This window comes from Chionomys nivalis, chromosome 5, assembly GCF_950005125.1.
Source record: "Chionomys nivalis chromosome 5, mChiNiv1.1, whole genome shotgun sequence".
In the NCBI taxonomy this organism is placed as follows: Eukaryota; Metazoa; Chordata; class Mammalia; order Rodentia; family Cricetidae; genus Chionomys; species Chionomys nivalis.
Window position 1 is genome coordinate 62,381,142 of NC_080090.1, and position 15,195 is coordinate 62,396,336.

Sequence of the window (15,195 nt, forward strand, 5' to 3'; positions counted from 1 at the left end):
ATTTTGTTTCCAAAACTGCAGGAAGGGTGTGAGGAGTAGCTGTTCTACTAGAGTGTTGAGGAAATTAATTCGTATATTGAATCTATAGAACTTACACCATGCCGAATTTAGAGCTACTGCTGGCTGAATGCTGCTATTATTATTAGCGGAGGTGCAAATGAGGACCATGGGCAAGCAACCTTAACTGCTAATCCTCCCCATTTCCATTTCCCATTTATACAGGGGTGTGAACGGGTGTGAATGGAACATTTTAACTGCATGTGATTTGCTCTCTGTGCAAGAACCTCAAATCAGAATGGACCTGGACGACTTATAGATAGTGCCTTGGGTAACACTAATCAGCATGTACCTATTTCTAACCAAAACTAGAAAGAAAGTCCAGTGAGAGGTCATGGCTTTTGTCCAGGGATGGGTTTGGTTCAAGACCCATAGAGGACTGCCTCCATGACTCAGAAGAGGTCTGGGACAAGACCTTGAATGATTCCTTCTTCTAGCCACATAAATCAGAGTCTGGGTGGTGGAAGCTAAAACTGATTCTGTATCAGTCCATCTTGAACATCTTGACAACTATCTGTCTGTCTGTCTGTCTGTCTCCATTTCTCATTCTTCTGTCAAAATATTGCACAGCAAACCTTTTTTTGTTTTTATTTGAGGGGAGGGAGATCAGGCTGTACATCCTGTTGTTCCCCTTGTATCTAACACCTAACTAGGTTCTCTGCACAAGCGGGTGATGAAATGTATATACAGTTAAGAAAAAAGGATGTGACTTTGACTGAGTCTGCACTTTCATTAATTGAAGTGGGTCACCCTTAATGGTCACATTATAGAGAACATTAAAATTTAGAGCAAGCTTCTATTTATGGAATGGGATTTTACAAGAAACTAAATACGAAAATTGCTCAATTGCAAAGAAATGAGATAAAATACAATAAAATAACATTACAAGGGCACTAGAAATCTTTTCATGGTTACTCAGCAGGCACCGGCTTTTAGTAAGCCCCTAACATAGTTTTATGACTATAAACATTGATTTTCATTGCAAGCTTATTAGATGGTGAGAGTCTCGAAGACACGAACTTAAAAGCTACTTTCTTTGGCAGCCTAGTGGTTAGTGTGATGTGTGAGCACCCAACTGACTTGCAGCAACAGGGTTGGGTGGGACAGTGGGGGGCAGAAGCAGGGAGGGTAGGAAGGGAGCAAAAGATAGGCAAGCAATCTATGGGCATAACAAAATTGGCTAAATCTTTATTTACTTGATAAATATAGCATGAAAATGGCTTTAAATATTATTTCAATCAGCGATACAAATTTAAATTTTGAGAAAACTGCAGAGCTTTTCAAAAGTCAGAAAGGGCCTGGATTCTGCTCCTAATCTTCCCATTCACTAACTTTCCAGTCTCAAGGGAGATGGATCACCTCACAGGTCATTCCTTTTCTCACCTGTGAAACGGGATAGGGGTGGCGTTGCCCAACCTGTTCTCTCACATGGGTGGGGGAGAGCTGATCCAGGAAAAGCGTTAAACCAAGAGGAACTAATTAAGGACTTAGTGGAAGGAGGGAGGGCTTTGCAAAATACGGGTACTTTGCAAGCAGAACCTGAAGCTTTCTTTTATTTAAAAAAAAAACAAAAAAAAAAAAAAAACAAAAACCAAAACAAAACAACACTCCTTCCCCTCCTTCTAGTTTCTCAGGTTTTGGACCGCGGGAACAGTTTCCGTCAAAAAACACATCATTAACACAGTTCCTCGAAGGCAAAGCTTGGAACGTCTTTGTTTAATTGGGCAACAATATACGTAAACCATGTGGTTAATTGTTCCTTTCGGGTAAGCCAGAGGTTGTATTTCTGGGGTCACCGGATTATCTTGCCGTAAGGTTCCTCTAAATTAGACTATCGAAGTGCTACCGGTTCTCTCCTTAGGGTTTAGGAGTGACCAGTCCATTCACAAGGACCTACTGGGGTTGCAGCCCCAAATGTCCCTTGATGCTCACTCACCCGCAGAACATGAGGATGTTGTACAAGGTGGGGTCATCTGGAAAAGGCGCCATCTGCTGGAGACACAGCTGTTCGCAGCCTCCGTTGAAACCATCAGAGCAATCCACGCCGATGTGGCGGTCATAGCAGCCTGAGCTGTCCTTCATAGGGCTGAGTCCTGACGGGCACTGGCACAACCAGAAAGCATCCGTACAAGTGGGTAAAACAGAAGACCTAAGCACAGTCGCTGACACGCTCCATGTGGAACTATTACCCCTGGAAAATAATCTATGGATTTCCTTTTGCCTTTTTGTCTCCTTTTAAAAGCAAAAGGCCTTTTATTTATTTATTTATTTATTTATTTTTTTTTGACATCTTTCTGTTTCTGTCTGGGCACAAACTCACACACATTTGCATTAAGCCTCTGGCTCTGAGCAGACTGGCATGGAGCTATGTGGCAAGACAGGGGAGAGTGCTGCTTCCCTATTGGACCTCAGGCTGGCAGAAGAGAAGAAGTGATGGGCCAGGATTTAAAATGCATTAAGCAGGGATTCCTGGGGACGAGGGAGAGCAGCGGTGCTGTTTGAACTCACATTAAAAGGGCACTTTATCAATGTTGGTACCAGCTGGCGACACTGGGGAAATGGAGTGAGCCAGGGCTTCCAGTCTGAGTCTGGAAGGAGACTTTCCTACAGCCTTGGAGAGGAGTGTGATGTCTCTCACATTGGGAAATCCTGGGCTCATCACCTTGCTGTCTCAAAGATTCCCCTTGGAAGCCACCTAGCCCACAACACCTGCTACGCAAGCACCCACTGAGGCTGTGTTGAATTTGGCCAGCTGGTCTTAATGGGAACATTTGCTCTTCTGTCCTAATTGTCCCCAGTCAACTTCCTAAGGAGGACGGCAAAGGATGAAATCATAGAAACCTCAGATCCTGGTAAAGATCATGGAGCAAGATGAGCCCCAGCAACACCTTTACAGACCCCAGCAAGAGGTCTACCTCATTGTCTAGTCCAACTATGGTGGTTTGAAAGAAAATGGCCCCCAAAGGGAGTGGCACTTTTAGGAGGTGTGGCCTTATTGAAGGAAGTGTGTCTCTGTGGAGGTGGGCCTCTTTTCTCAAGTTTCAGTGTGACAGCCAATCAACTTCCTGTTGCCTCTCAGTCAAGATGTAGGGCTCTCAGCTCCAGCACCACATCTGCCTGCACACCACTGTGCCCCCCGATATGATGATATGCTGTTAGTAAGCCCCCACCTGCTCCAATTAAATGTTTCTTTATAAGCGTTGACGTGGTCATGGTGTCTCTTCACAGCCATAAAAAACCCTAAGACACCAACCTCCAGAACAGTCCGTGAGGTGAGACGTGTAATCCACATAGGGAAACTGAGGCACAGAGTGTGGAACTCCCAGAATCACAGCTGTTTCAAGACGGTCCACACTTGGATCCCTGGTGGGCCATCTGTGGCATCCTCATTCAGTGGCCCTATCATCTCCTATGTCACACTGGGACTTTGAGTGACAGACCTAGTCACTGGAAACTGAGTCCCTGATCCCTTTTCTTACAACTTCCTGTGTTATCCTTATTCAAGGACAAGGCAACCCCTGATAGTGCACTAGAATCTCTAAAATCCTGTTTTTACTTTTTAAATTATGTTTTAAGTTTTGTCACCTGAATCCTTGTGCTCGTGTGAAGACGTCATGCATTAATATTAACACTGATTCTAACAGGCTGGGAAGAGGGCGCACATGAAGGCCAGACTCAAGCATCTAGAGCGGGGCAGAGCTGAGAGTATGTCCAGATTTGGTTCCCAAATTCAGGAATTTAATGATTATATTTTATTTTATCCTATCTATCTATCTATCTGTCTGTCTGTCTGTCTGTCTGTCTGTCTGTCTGTCTATCTATCTATCTATCATATATCTATTATCTATCTATCTATCATCTATCTATCTATCTCTTATCTATCTATCATATATCTATTACCAACCTATCAATCATCTATTAATTCATCTATCAATCTATTTATTATCTAGGTAGCTATGATGTATCTAGCTATTTATGTATCTATCATCTATCTATATATCTATCACCAGTCTATAATCTGTCTATCTATCATCTATCTATCTATCTATCTATCTATCTATCTATCATATATCTATTATCTATCTATCTATCTATCATCTATCTATCTATCTCTTATCTATCTATCATATATCTATTACCAACCTATCAATCATCTATTAATTCATCTATCAATCTATTTATTATCTAGGTAGCTATGATGTATCTAGCTATTTATGTATCTATCATCTATCTATATATCTATCACCAGTCTATAATCTGTCTATCTATCATCTATCTATCTATCTATCTATCTATCTATCTATCTATCTATCATCTATCTATCTATCTATCTCTTGCAAGACACTCCTTCAAAACCCAAACCAAACTTCTGAAACTTGGCAGTGTGACCTCATCTCCCTTCACTCCCTACAGCCTGGCTTGTCCTCTCTCTCTTCTGCCAGACACCTTGGCTCAGCACAGAGATTAGTGCTTAGGCAGATGTGTCTCTGAAAAGCCACCTCTCCTCCCACCTCCTTCTCCAGTCAACAACCACAGCAGGATATACACTGTTTATTGACACCAATTGTGCAATTTCCCAAACAAATGCCCCCCACCAACCTGCCAGGCCCTCAGCTTGGTCCATACCCTCTCCCCAAGAAGGCAGATGGAAAGTTGGAAGGTGGCAGCGTTTAAAGGCAATTCCAAGGGCTACCCCCTGCTGTGTACGTCCAGATGTTCTCCAGAATGGCAAACAAGCAAATGAAGAAGCTGAGGATTGCACCCCACAATCTGTTAGTCCCTCCCCCCATTAAGATCTGTGGCCACCCAGCTGTTAGGCCAGATGTGTCACCAGAGGGGGCTGGCTTAGGCACCATGTGACTGCCCAGACATGGTTTGGGTATGGAAACACACAGTGTTGTTGGAATTAAATGTCTTGTACTGGTGGGCAGGAGTTGTTCTCCCCTCCTTCCTTTGACAAAGCCACCAAGAGAGAAAAAGCCAGTTGTCCTGTCAATCCAACTTAACATAATTTCAACCCTCACACCAGATAACTCTATCAGTCCCTAGCCAGGACGCACCAGCTCCTCAGCCACCTGCTGTTTTTCAGAGTTCTCCATCATGCACAACTTTTGACAAAGACTTCACTGAATGAAACAGGAGCCGGTTTTGTTTCAGAATGCCTCGTCCTGGCATAGTCACATCTGGCCTGGCCCTAATGCCAAAACGACCATAGCTGTTCCTACTTGACCACCTGATATCAGATTCTCTTCAGAGATTTGGAGAGAAGACGGTGTCTGCTGTTTTGTCTACTTTGGAGTTTTGTTCTTCTAAGTAAAGCTAAATTACTAGCCATAGCTGTACTGAATTAGGCAATTTTTTTTGTGGTCCATTTTTATCTGTGTCCATTTTCTGTAGTCCCAACAACACAGGTACACTTTATTGTCTCCATTTTATTGGTAGCTCAGAAAAACAACCTTGTTTAAGGCTGCCATGGTGGGAAATGGCAGAAACAAACTCTGGGCCTAGATCTGTCTGACACCAAAGCTTGTGTGTGTTTCTGACATTTTGCTGTGCACCTGTGATAAAATCTGGATTCCTTGGAAGAAATAAAGGCAATGCATCAACAATGTAAAGCAATCTTGTAGATCTGCTATTTGACTATGTGAAGTAATTTCTGATGCATATTCTTGGATGAATTATGGACTTATAGATTTATCCTAATATTATTCTTATGTCCCTCTTTACACACACACACACACACACACACACACACCATGTTATTAGTGGAACTATTTTAGCACAAAACACGGCAAGCTGTCTGGAGTGATGACCTTGAAGGCAAAACAAGATCCCCAGTCACTGAGAAGGATGCAATTATCTTTATTGTACTGTAACTAACTGGGGCGGCAGTTCAGAGCATTTTAGAAATATTTTCAAGAAAAAACAATGTTGAAATGAAAAACTGAGATTTCTTCATAGCTCTTATCCGGAACAACCATTCCCTAGGGAGGTAATCATTCAGGCATCTATGGAATCAATTTGGTTTTTCACGTGTCTTCCCTGTGTAATTCATTTAAATTTCAGGTTTCTTCAAAATCTTTATCTGAACATAAAGAGTCTGCAACCAGCTGTGGTCCTGCTTCCAGAAGTAGGTATGTTCCCAGTCACGGGGTCTGAGGAGTTTTGTCTATAGAAGTTGCATTTTCTGTTGGCAAGTCTTGGGTATTCTCTCTTTCTGGCTGTGGATAATCCTTCCACTTGGTCATTGAATGAGAACCACTTGCACAGGAGAGAGCCCCAAGGTCATATATTAACCCCACTTTGCGTAGGTTATATGTATCAATCCCAGGGACTTTATGAAGTACAGACTTAAAAAGTCCATTTATTACAGCCATTGTCCTCCCCCACCAGGAAGGTCTAATAAATGAGCTCATACTTCAGTGACCCCTAAAATACACAAGGTTAATCATCTTTCCATGAGGTGTTCATGACTTCTTGACTCATTACTGGTCCAAGGCATAATTTGCTAATGAGATTAAAATGATTTTCCCCCATCAAATCCTTTTCTTTGCCATCCTTTCCCCTCTTTTTCTATCAATGAGTTTTGGTTGATTAATTACTTAGGAGACTAAATTGGAGGCCACAGATATCTCAATTCCAGATAACAAAGTAGACACTTTGTTGGCAGATGGCTATGAGTTCTGGACACATGCGCTTATTCATGTCCCCTGGGAGAAGAGGGACAGAGATCAGCACTTGAGCTTGCCTCAGTGAACTTGGATGATTCATAAGACATGTGACCACATTTTATACTGGAAATGGGTTCTGTTTTACTATGTGACAATCTCACTCTTTTTGCAAGTGATGATTTCCACAATTTCTTGACATGCTGATCCAAGACATGCAGGACTTCTCCAAAGGGGAAAAAGCGTGATGGAGTTAAATTTATATTGCAGGCTGCTGTGGTTTCCTGCCCCACTTTCTCTAGAAATCTCTGAAGTGTATTCATTTACTTATTGTCCTACAGAGAGAAGAAGAGATGCTCATCCGTAAGGCCCCTGTACATTTGTTTTCTAGCAATGGTAAAATGACACATGTTATGGGAAACCATCGTGGACAGCACACAGAGGAAGGGTGTCAGAGTCGCTGAGCAGCTCAGCAGCCATTAGGTCTGGCAGGGAAGGTCATGAGTTTCACATACAAGAATGAAAGGCTATTGACCCTGCTCCTTTCATGGCCATGGTCTACTTACTCTACTTATCCAGTCTATTTCAATGTCTTACAAAGCAAAAGCATTTGTTGGGCATTTTCAGCATGGGTGTGAGTCTGCAGATGAGAATTTCCCATTTCCTTTACTTTTGGTATAGCAGTGGTAGTAATTGTCTAACTCTCACGGCACATTTTATGTTGAACCTCAGCAGGGAGGCTTCATGAGAATGAAGGGGGTTGGCAGGAGTGATCCGACAGTAAAGTGATTGCTACCCAAGCACGAGGATGTGAGTTTACATTCTCAACACGCATAGAAATACAGACCTGGTCTATATGGATGTCTGTAATCTCACCACCAGGGAGATATACACATAAGGATCTCTGGGGCTTTGTAGCTTTCGTCAAGGTGGTCTCACTGAATTCTTGAGATCTAGGTTTAGTGACAGATCTCATCTTAAAGAATAAGGTAGGAAGTGATTAAGAAAGACAATTGATGTTTCTCTTTGGCCTCTACATGAAGGCATAAATGCAGACACACACACACACACACACACACTATAATAGTTGATATGGAAGCCCTCAGGAAAACTGGGGCTGGGGTGGGGCGGGTTGGAGTTCTGTCTGCTAAGTCTACTCAATTTCCACTGCCATGACTCATGAATGGTTCATTCAAATTTGTTTGTAACACAATCGTATAAATGTAAGAGTATATCTAGCCTTACATGGAGAAAAAGACTTTACAGATAGGATTAAATCAAGGATGTTTAGATGAGAGGATTATCTTGGATTATTTAGATTGGCTTGATGTAATCACAGGGAGTTATTAAAAGTGAAAGAGGGACACAGAATGGAAGAGATATATACTGCAGAATGATGGTTAAAAAAAATACAGTCTCTCTAGCTTTAGTTAGAGGTAAAGCAATAGAGCCTTGACCTGAGGAAAGTTAATGGACTCTAGACTGAAAAAGGTAGAGGAATCGGTTCTGTTTAGGACCTCCAGAAAGGAAGACAGCCCTGACCATGCCTTAATTTTAGATCAGTAATAACCCCACCCTGGATTTGCAAGTAGAATTGTAATATAATACATTCATAGAGCTTTAAGTCACTGAAATCAGTGTGATTTGTTCCAGCAGCAATTCGAAGGTGTCTGGTGGAGGAAACTTTGAGCACAATGAATAAGGCCTGGTCATCAGTAGTGTGTGGGGGGGGCAACCTTATGCTCTGGGAATTTTCTGGAAGTTTTCACAGTCCCCAGTTAATAGAGAGGAGTTGCATTTTTGTAATGGTATGCTAAGGTTTGCACAAGGCTCGACCTTTCAGAGGCATTGGGTTCCTGTTCTTGGAGACTATATAAACAACAGGGTAATTACCTGGAGGCAATTAACCCCTGGGAGTTGATGCATAGCTGAAAGAGCCTTCCTAGAGAGAATTCATTCTAAAATTCTTTGAGCAGATGGCGCGGACATAACTTGAATCTTACCTGTCTGGTTTGAGTTAAATTAGAAAACACACAGCTGTGTCTTCTTCAAAGTCCATTATCTCTGACTCCTTCCAGGTTCCTAAAGGTCCAGCATACTTTGGTTTCTCATGCTCTTCTCCTTTCATAAAAATATGTATTTGCTGGGAAGTCTTTCCATTCAACACACAAAAGACTGAAAATAAGGGTCTTTATGTAGAGGCGTGTCAATTTTCAAATTGCAGAGGGTACTGATTATCTTTGCCTCTGGCCCACCTCCAGATGAAAGACCACTCTACTAACACACCAGGACTTTGAGACAATACAGATGCCAAGTAGAGTTGGGTCAGGCTCAAAGTCAGATCCCTAGTCATCTTTTCAGTAGGGTCACAAGCCTCGTAATGAGCTCTCACATACTCTATCCTTCGGTTTAGTGATCATATGCTTCATAGCCAATGAGAAACAGTGAATGGGATGTGTCTGCCAATCGGCTTGGCCCCTTTCCCTCTGGGAGCCACGTGGAATAGTGACTTCAAAGAATTATGCTAATACAGTACTGGTATAATTGGGTGACTTTCTGCAGTGGCTCCAATTCTGCAGATGCATATTCATCAGAACTATTCCTGCTAGCTCCGTCTCACAGATCACAACGTGGAAACTATAGGACTCCATCAGCAAGCACAGCTACATGCCAAGTGAAAGGCCAAGCGTGGCCAACAGAAGGCACCTGACAGGTAACTCCCACCCTGGAGGAAGGGTCCTGATAAGAAGTAGTAGCAAGAAGGGGAGAGTTAATTCTTGCATATGAACGTTCAAATCTCATGTGGGTGGATAACGGTAGGCAAAGAAGGATCACATAGGTGCACTTATGTCCACAAATTTCAGTACTTAAAATGACCCCAGAAAATAATAAGGAATAGAAGATTAAAATCGGGGTAAAGAGAAGCATGCAGGATGGTAAAAGAGAAAAACAAAAGTATCTCATCATGGAGTTCATTTGAGCAGTGAGATTGTCACCTGGGAAACTCAGGTATGTGGAACTGGCCAAAGAAGGAGAGCGATGATGGGCATCATTGCCTGTGGAAGCCATGAACTAACAAGTGCTTTCCTTTGTATTTCCCCAAGAGTCCCGCTGTTCTTTGTTCTCTTTGGGTATCTGCCAGATTCTCCTGTCTGCCATGTATCTTTCCTTTGCTTTTCTTCATGTCCACTTCTTTCTGATATAAGTCAGACCCCTGTCGCCTGCAGCTTAGTTGGTACCAGCTTGGAGACTACACCCTGGACACCAGTTAGGCATTCATCATGGAGACCTAACAGATTCCTGAATGGAACAGATGCTCAGAGCTGGGTAAGAAGGAGGGTGAAAGATGGTGTTGGCTCAGCATCCTCACAGTTTTCCTGTGCTCTGGGTCCCCTCCCACATCACAGCTGTCAGAATGGGAAGTTAAATGGGGCACCATAGCCACTCCCAGGCTCCAAGTTCCCAGTCCTTTCCCCCAGGCCATTATTGCAGACTACCTGTCTCAATGAATGTTCCCTTCCTCCTCTGTTCTCACTTTGAACATCTTCCCTGCCATCCTTCCCTGACCAAGCCCCTCTAACTTCCTGAATAGTTCATGATTCTCTCCTCCAAATCTCTAAAGAAGGTAGAACTAAAAACAGATGACTGTGTCAGTGGAAACAGCAATGGCCAATAGAAAGGAACCAGCCTGCTGGTTCCATCAGCTCCTGTCTCCATTTACCTTCCTGGTACAGAACCGTCTTCATTTCTATAACCTGGGAGATAGCAGAGTAATCCTAGCCCCAAAGGTCTTACTGGTTAACAATATTATCTGTTTTTAAACTATCTAAGTTTATAGACATAAAAACAAAAAGCAAAACCAAACAGAGACCCACTTTTTAGAGAAGCAGGATTTCCTTAATGTAAGTTCCAATTGACCACAATATGTAGGATTTATATAGTCCTGGATAGCCTAGAACTCATTCTGGAGACAAGGTCTACTTCCAACTCTAAAGGCAGAGATGCCTGTCTTTAGAGAGGAAGCTGGGGAGGTGAGCATGAGCACTAAGAGCTAAACTTGGGTCTTTTTGTTGTTATTGTTGCCATCCTTAACCTTTAACAGCTGAGCATCTCTCTCACCTCTGATGCCATTTTTGTTTACGTTTTTCTCTACCATTTCGAGCATAACTTATTCTTTACATATCCCTAGCTGTAGGTGGGTTTCTCCTAAAACTTACTATTAGTCTTGGAGCCAACAACAATTGTGGAAGCAATTGATTAGTTTTCAAATAGCTTTTACCAACTATCTTGTAAGATTGGAAAGTCTGGAGGTTTTTCTAGAAAGATCTAGAACACCTAGTAATGCTCTTTGGGTATTTCTTGATGGACTGATTAACTCTTTGTTCCTATCAAGAGAAAAATTCTTAATTTAGGCTAGATGGTGGTCACACGTGGCTACCACACATATTTTATTCTGTACGATTGTATTATATGTTATCCCCACTCCATAGAGGAACCTATAGGATAGAAGAATGGACATACCACACAACCAGTAGAGTCCAGCTTGCGATCTGAAATGCAGCGGAAATTCTTACTGCAGCCTCCGTTATCTTTGCTGCAATCACGCACTGGCCCAAAGGAGTCTAAGAGAACTTCCAGGCTGTCAAAGGATGATGATGTCATCAGCTCCTCTCTGCATGAAGAAGCAATGGAGGAATCAAGGGATTCCAAAAGCAACAAGTGTTCTTACTTTTTGTCTTCCAATCTGATCTGCTTTTTCTGGTCTTACTCTTTTATAAAAATTGAAGATTAGCCATGCTCAAAGCCTTGAGTTAACAAATCATGGGCATTCACCATATCTGGGAAGTGAGCCAATGTTATAATGCCTGGTCAAAGAAGGAGATATGAATGTAGGCATGGATATTAACATTTTATTGCCTGTCAGTCCTTGAGGTTTGTGGGAAGTGCTTACAAACTCTGATTTTATGTCCTCTTCCAGTGAATGAGCCTTGGGTTATGCAATATTGACCCAGATAAATAGCAGATCCTGGCTGTGTATATATGGGGAACTTAAAGGCAGTTTGCCAACTTCAGCTTGTTCTATGTCCCCTCCCCCCATTTATGGTAGCTTCAGGTAGCTTGTCATTCTACCTCCTAAGCCACCCCGAAGTGAGACTCACCTGACCTCCACAGCATCTTCCATCACAGTCATGTCGGTCTTACACTTTGCTGATGGATTTATGGCCAGTTCAGCTGGTGGAATCACGAAGCTTTTGCTGAGGGGCAACCACATGCCTTCCCCAAGAGTGTAGGTAAATCTGGGTGGACACACACACACACACCAGATGTTATAGCTGAGCATAACTGCCCACCAGCATTCTGTTGCTAGCTGCTTCCTCTTCAGCCTTCCTGAAGACTCTGCAGATACCCACAAACCAGGTGACTACAGGGACCTACACATAAAGTAGTCTTGATACAGCACAGGAATTACACCAGGGGATCTGTAATTCTGTCCTTGCTTGCTCCTTTCTCATCTTCCCCATCCTTGCAGTGCTCTTCAGACAGGTGAAGCAATTGAAATTGTCTGGCATGGACAGCATGACTGAGCCAGGGGAAGACAGAGAGGCCTCATCCAACTCATGGGGCCAAAGAACAGAAGATCTGATTATGGTACCCATTCACCAGATATCAGAAGTGAGTGGTTTTTATCAAGTCATAAAAAGTGGGTTTCAGATTTTCCAGGTTTAAAGCTGATCCTCCTTTGTGTTAAGTCATATGGAAATTGGAAGCAGTTTAATTGAGAAGGGATATTGGCCGCCCCCATCCTCATCCCGTGACTGTGAACCTGAAGTGGCAGCCAGGGTTTCTCCCTACTTGGGGGAGCCCTGAAAAGGAAAAGACAGGAAAAAGGTTTCCTTTTCTGGCTTCTGTATAACAGGAATAGAAGTGACTGAAGTTAGGAGCCTCCAGGGGTGAGCAAAGAAAGAGATGTACAAATGAGAACAAATGAACAAAACAGGCCCAGATTTATTTTCTGAACTCCTACCCACACCCTGAGCTAACAATGATAACCCATGGGATGCAGGGAAGACTCTTTTTTTTTATTTATTCTTATAACAAGAGCTAAAAGGAATAAAAGAATCAATCAGCATTTCAAGGGAGAGCTTAAGGAAACAAGGAGAGATTATTTGTTTATTTATTCATTCATTTCATCTCAAAGACATTAAAATGTTCTGTATTCACAGTAAAAAAAAATAGTGGGATGGATAAAAGCCAATGTGGGTGGAATATCACAAGGTGGTGGCAGCTTAGTGTCTCCTCCCAACCTGATGTGGAGGGAGGAACAATGGAAGGATAAGTGCAATTAAGCAGAACGCTGCACCAGCACCATCAGCATGCTGGTCACAGCCACATTTCAGAGCCTTGCTCCTCGCTTCTCTAGCCCACACAGTCTTCTCCCATCTCTGGCATGCCTGAGATGTCAGGAAATCAGACTGATGCTGTATATATGTATATATTTATTAAGTGTGTCATCAGCCCAAGAATGTTAGCCACAGACAATTCTACAGACTGGAAATGCTCAGCTATGTCATTCCTTCCCATGACCTGAATGACAGTCCTTGCCATCAGAATTGCTAAAAGAGAAGAAGGCAGGTTCTAGTATCTCTACAGGGGATTCTGGGAAAGGGGTACATCTCTGTGGAAGTCTGATGTCGCCTGATTTGGTAGATATTTCTCCCATTTCTGCTCTCTGTTTCTTAGTACTCTACTCCTTTGAATCCTCTGAATTCCTGGTCATGATCTGAGATGTCTCTCCCTCTGTAGAATGCTCTTAGATCTTCCTGCTTCTAGGAATGTGAGGTAGTAGGCAAGACCATGACTTGGTGGTGCTGGGAGACTACAAAAGGCTATTGCTGTATTCATTAAGAAAACAACCAGGAATATTTATTTATTTATTTATTTATTTATTTATTTATTTAATTTTTTATTTTATTTATTTATTTATTTATTTTTTTGGTTTTTCGAGACAGGGTTTCTCTGTGGTTTTGGAGTCTGTCCTGGAACTAGCTCTTCTAGACCAGGCTGGCCTCGAACTCAGAGAGATCCGCCTGCCTCTGCCTCCCAAGTGCTGGGATTAAAGGCGTGCGCCACCACCGCCCGGCTACCAGGAATATTTATTGAAGGCATAGCAGTATCTCTCTCTCTCTCTCTCTCTCTCACACACACACACACACACACACACACACACACGTCTGGTAATATAGTAATAACAGGTTGATCCAGGAATGATTTTTTTTCAAGGTGCACTGAATCTGGGACTTAAAATTAAATGTGGATTTTAATATATGACCTGTTGTGGAATATTTTACAGTGTGGGAAAGTATATTTCTGTGGTTGATTTAATAAATAACTGAATGGTCAGTAGCCAGGCAGTAAGAGGTTAGGTGGGACTTCTAAGGAGAGTGAAGACTCTGGAAGAAGAGAAGTGTGGAGACACCAGGAGATTCAGAGCAAACAGGATGTACAGGAGGAGAGGTAACAATCATGAGCCATGTGGCAGAACATTGATTAATATAATGGGTTAACTTAAGTTATAAGAAATAACTAAGGGCTGGAGAGATGGCTCAGTGGTTAAGAGCATTCATTGCCTGCTCTTCCAAAGGTCCTGAGTTCAATTCCCAGCAACCACATGGTGGCTCACAACCATCTGTAATGAGACCTGGTGCCCTCTTCTGGCCTGCAGGCATACATGCAGATAGAATACTGAGAATATATATATATATATATATATATATATGTATGTATATATGTATACATAATAAATAAAGTCTTTTTAAAAAAGAAATAGCTAAGAACAAGCCTAAGATACAGACCATGCTTTCATAATTAATAAAAAGTCTCTGTGTCATTATTTGGGAGCTGGTGGGAGAGAAAAGGACCCCTTATATATGGCACCCAATGTAGGGTTCTATAACATGAGGGGCTGCTTGTTGGGGTTTCTGTCCTGCCGGGTTCCCCCAGCCAGTAAGCCCCCAATGAAATTCACACAGAGAGTCTACATTGTTATAAAACTAATTGGCCCATTAGCTCAGGCTACTTATTAACTCTTGTAGCTTATATTACCCATTATTCTTATCTATGTTACCCACATGGCTCAGTGCCTTTTTCAGCAGGGCAGGTCACATCCTACTTCTTTAGTGGTCTGGGCAGGACTGGAGGGAATGAGCTTCCTTCTTCCCAGAATTCTCCTGTTCTCATTGCCCCGCCTCTACTTCTTGTCTGCTTGACCCACCTATACTTCCTGCCTGGCCAATCAGCATTTATTTAAAAGATGGTTGAGAAAATACAGACAATTCTCCCACACCAGGGCTCAATATCCACATAGGGCCTGAGAAAGTAGTCTCAGGTAGGGCCAGCATACAAAGAAAGGCATGGCTATTTTAAAGTCCTGCTATATATAGCCAAGCACTTGAGCAGCTGACACTTGGTA

At 42.5% G+C, this 15,195-nt stretch overlaps 1 protein-coding gene across 2 annotated transcripts in view; it reads right to left on the bottom strand.

Annotated features, from left to right (window-relative positions):
- Astn1 (astrotactin 1) overlaps positions 1–15,195 on the bottom strand; it is a 330,687-nt gene that overhangs the window by 84,278 nt on the left and 231,214 nt on the right. For both annotated transcript variants that reach the window (XM_057769941.1, XM_057769940.1), the window contains exons 10-12: positions 11,885–12,022; positions 11,247–11,397; positions 1,994–2,160 (exon numbers count right to left, since the gene is read on the bottom strand). In XM_057769941.1, the coding sequence (XP_057625924.1) occupies positions 1,994–2,160; positions 11,247–11,397; positions 11,885–12,022 (456 nt within the window). The remainder of the gene's footprint in view (positions 1–1,993; positions 2,161–11,246; positions 11,398–11,884; positions 12,023–15,195) is intronic.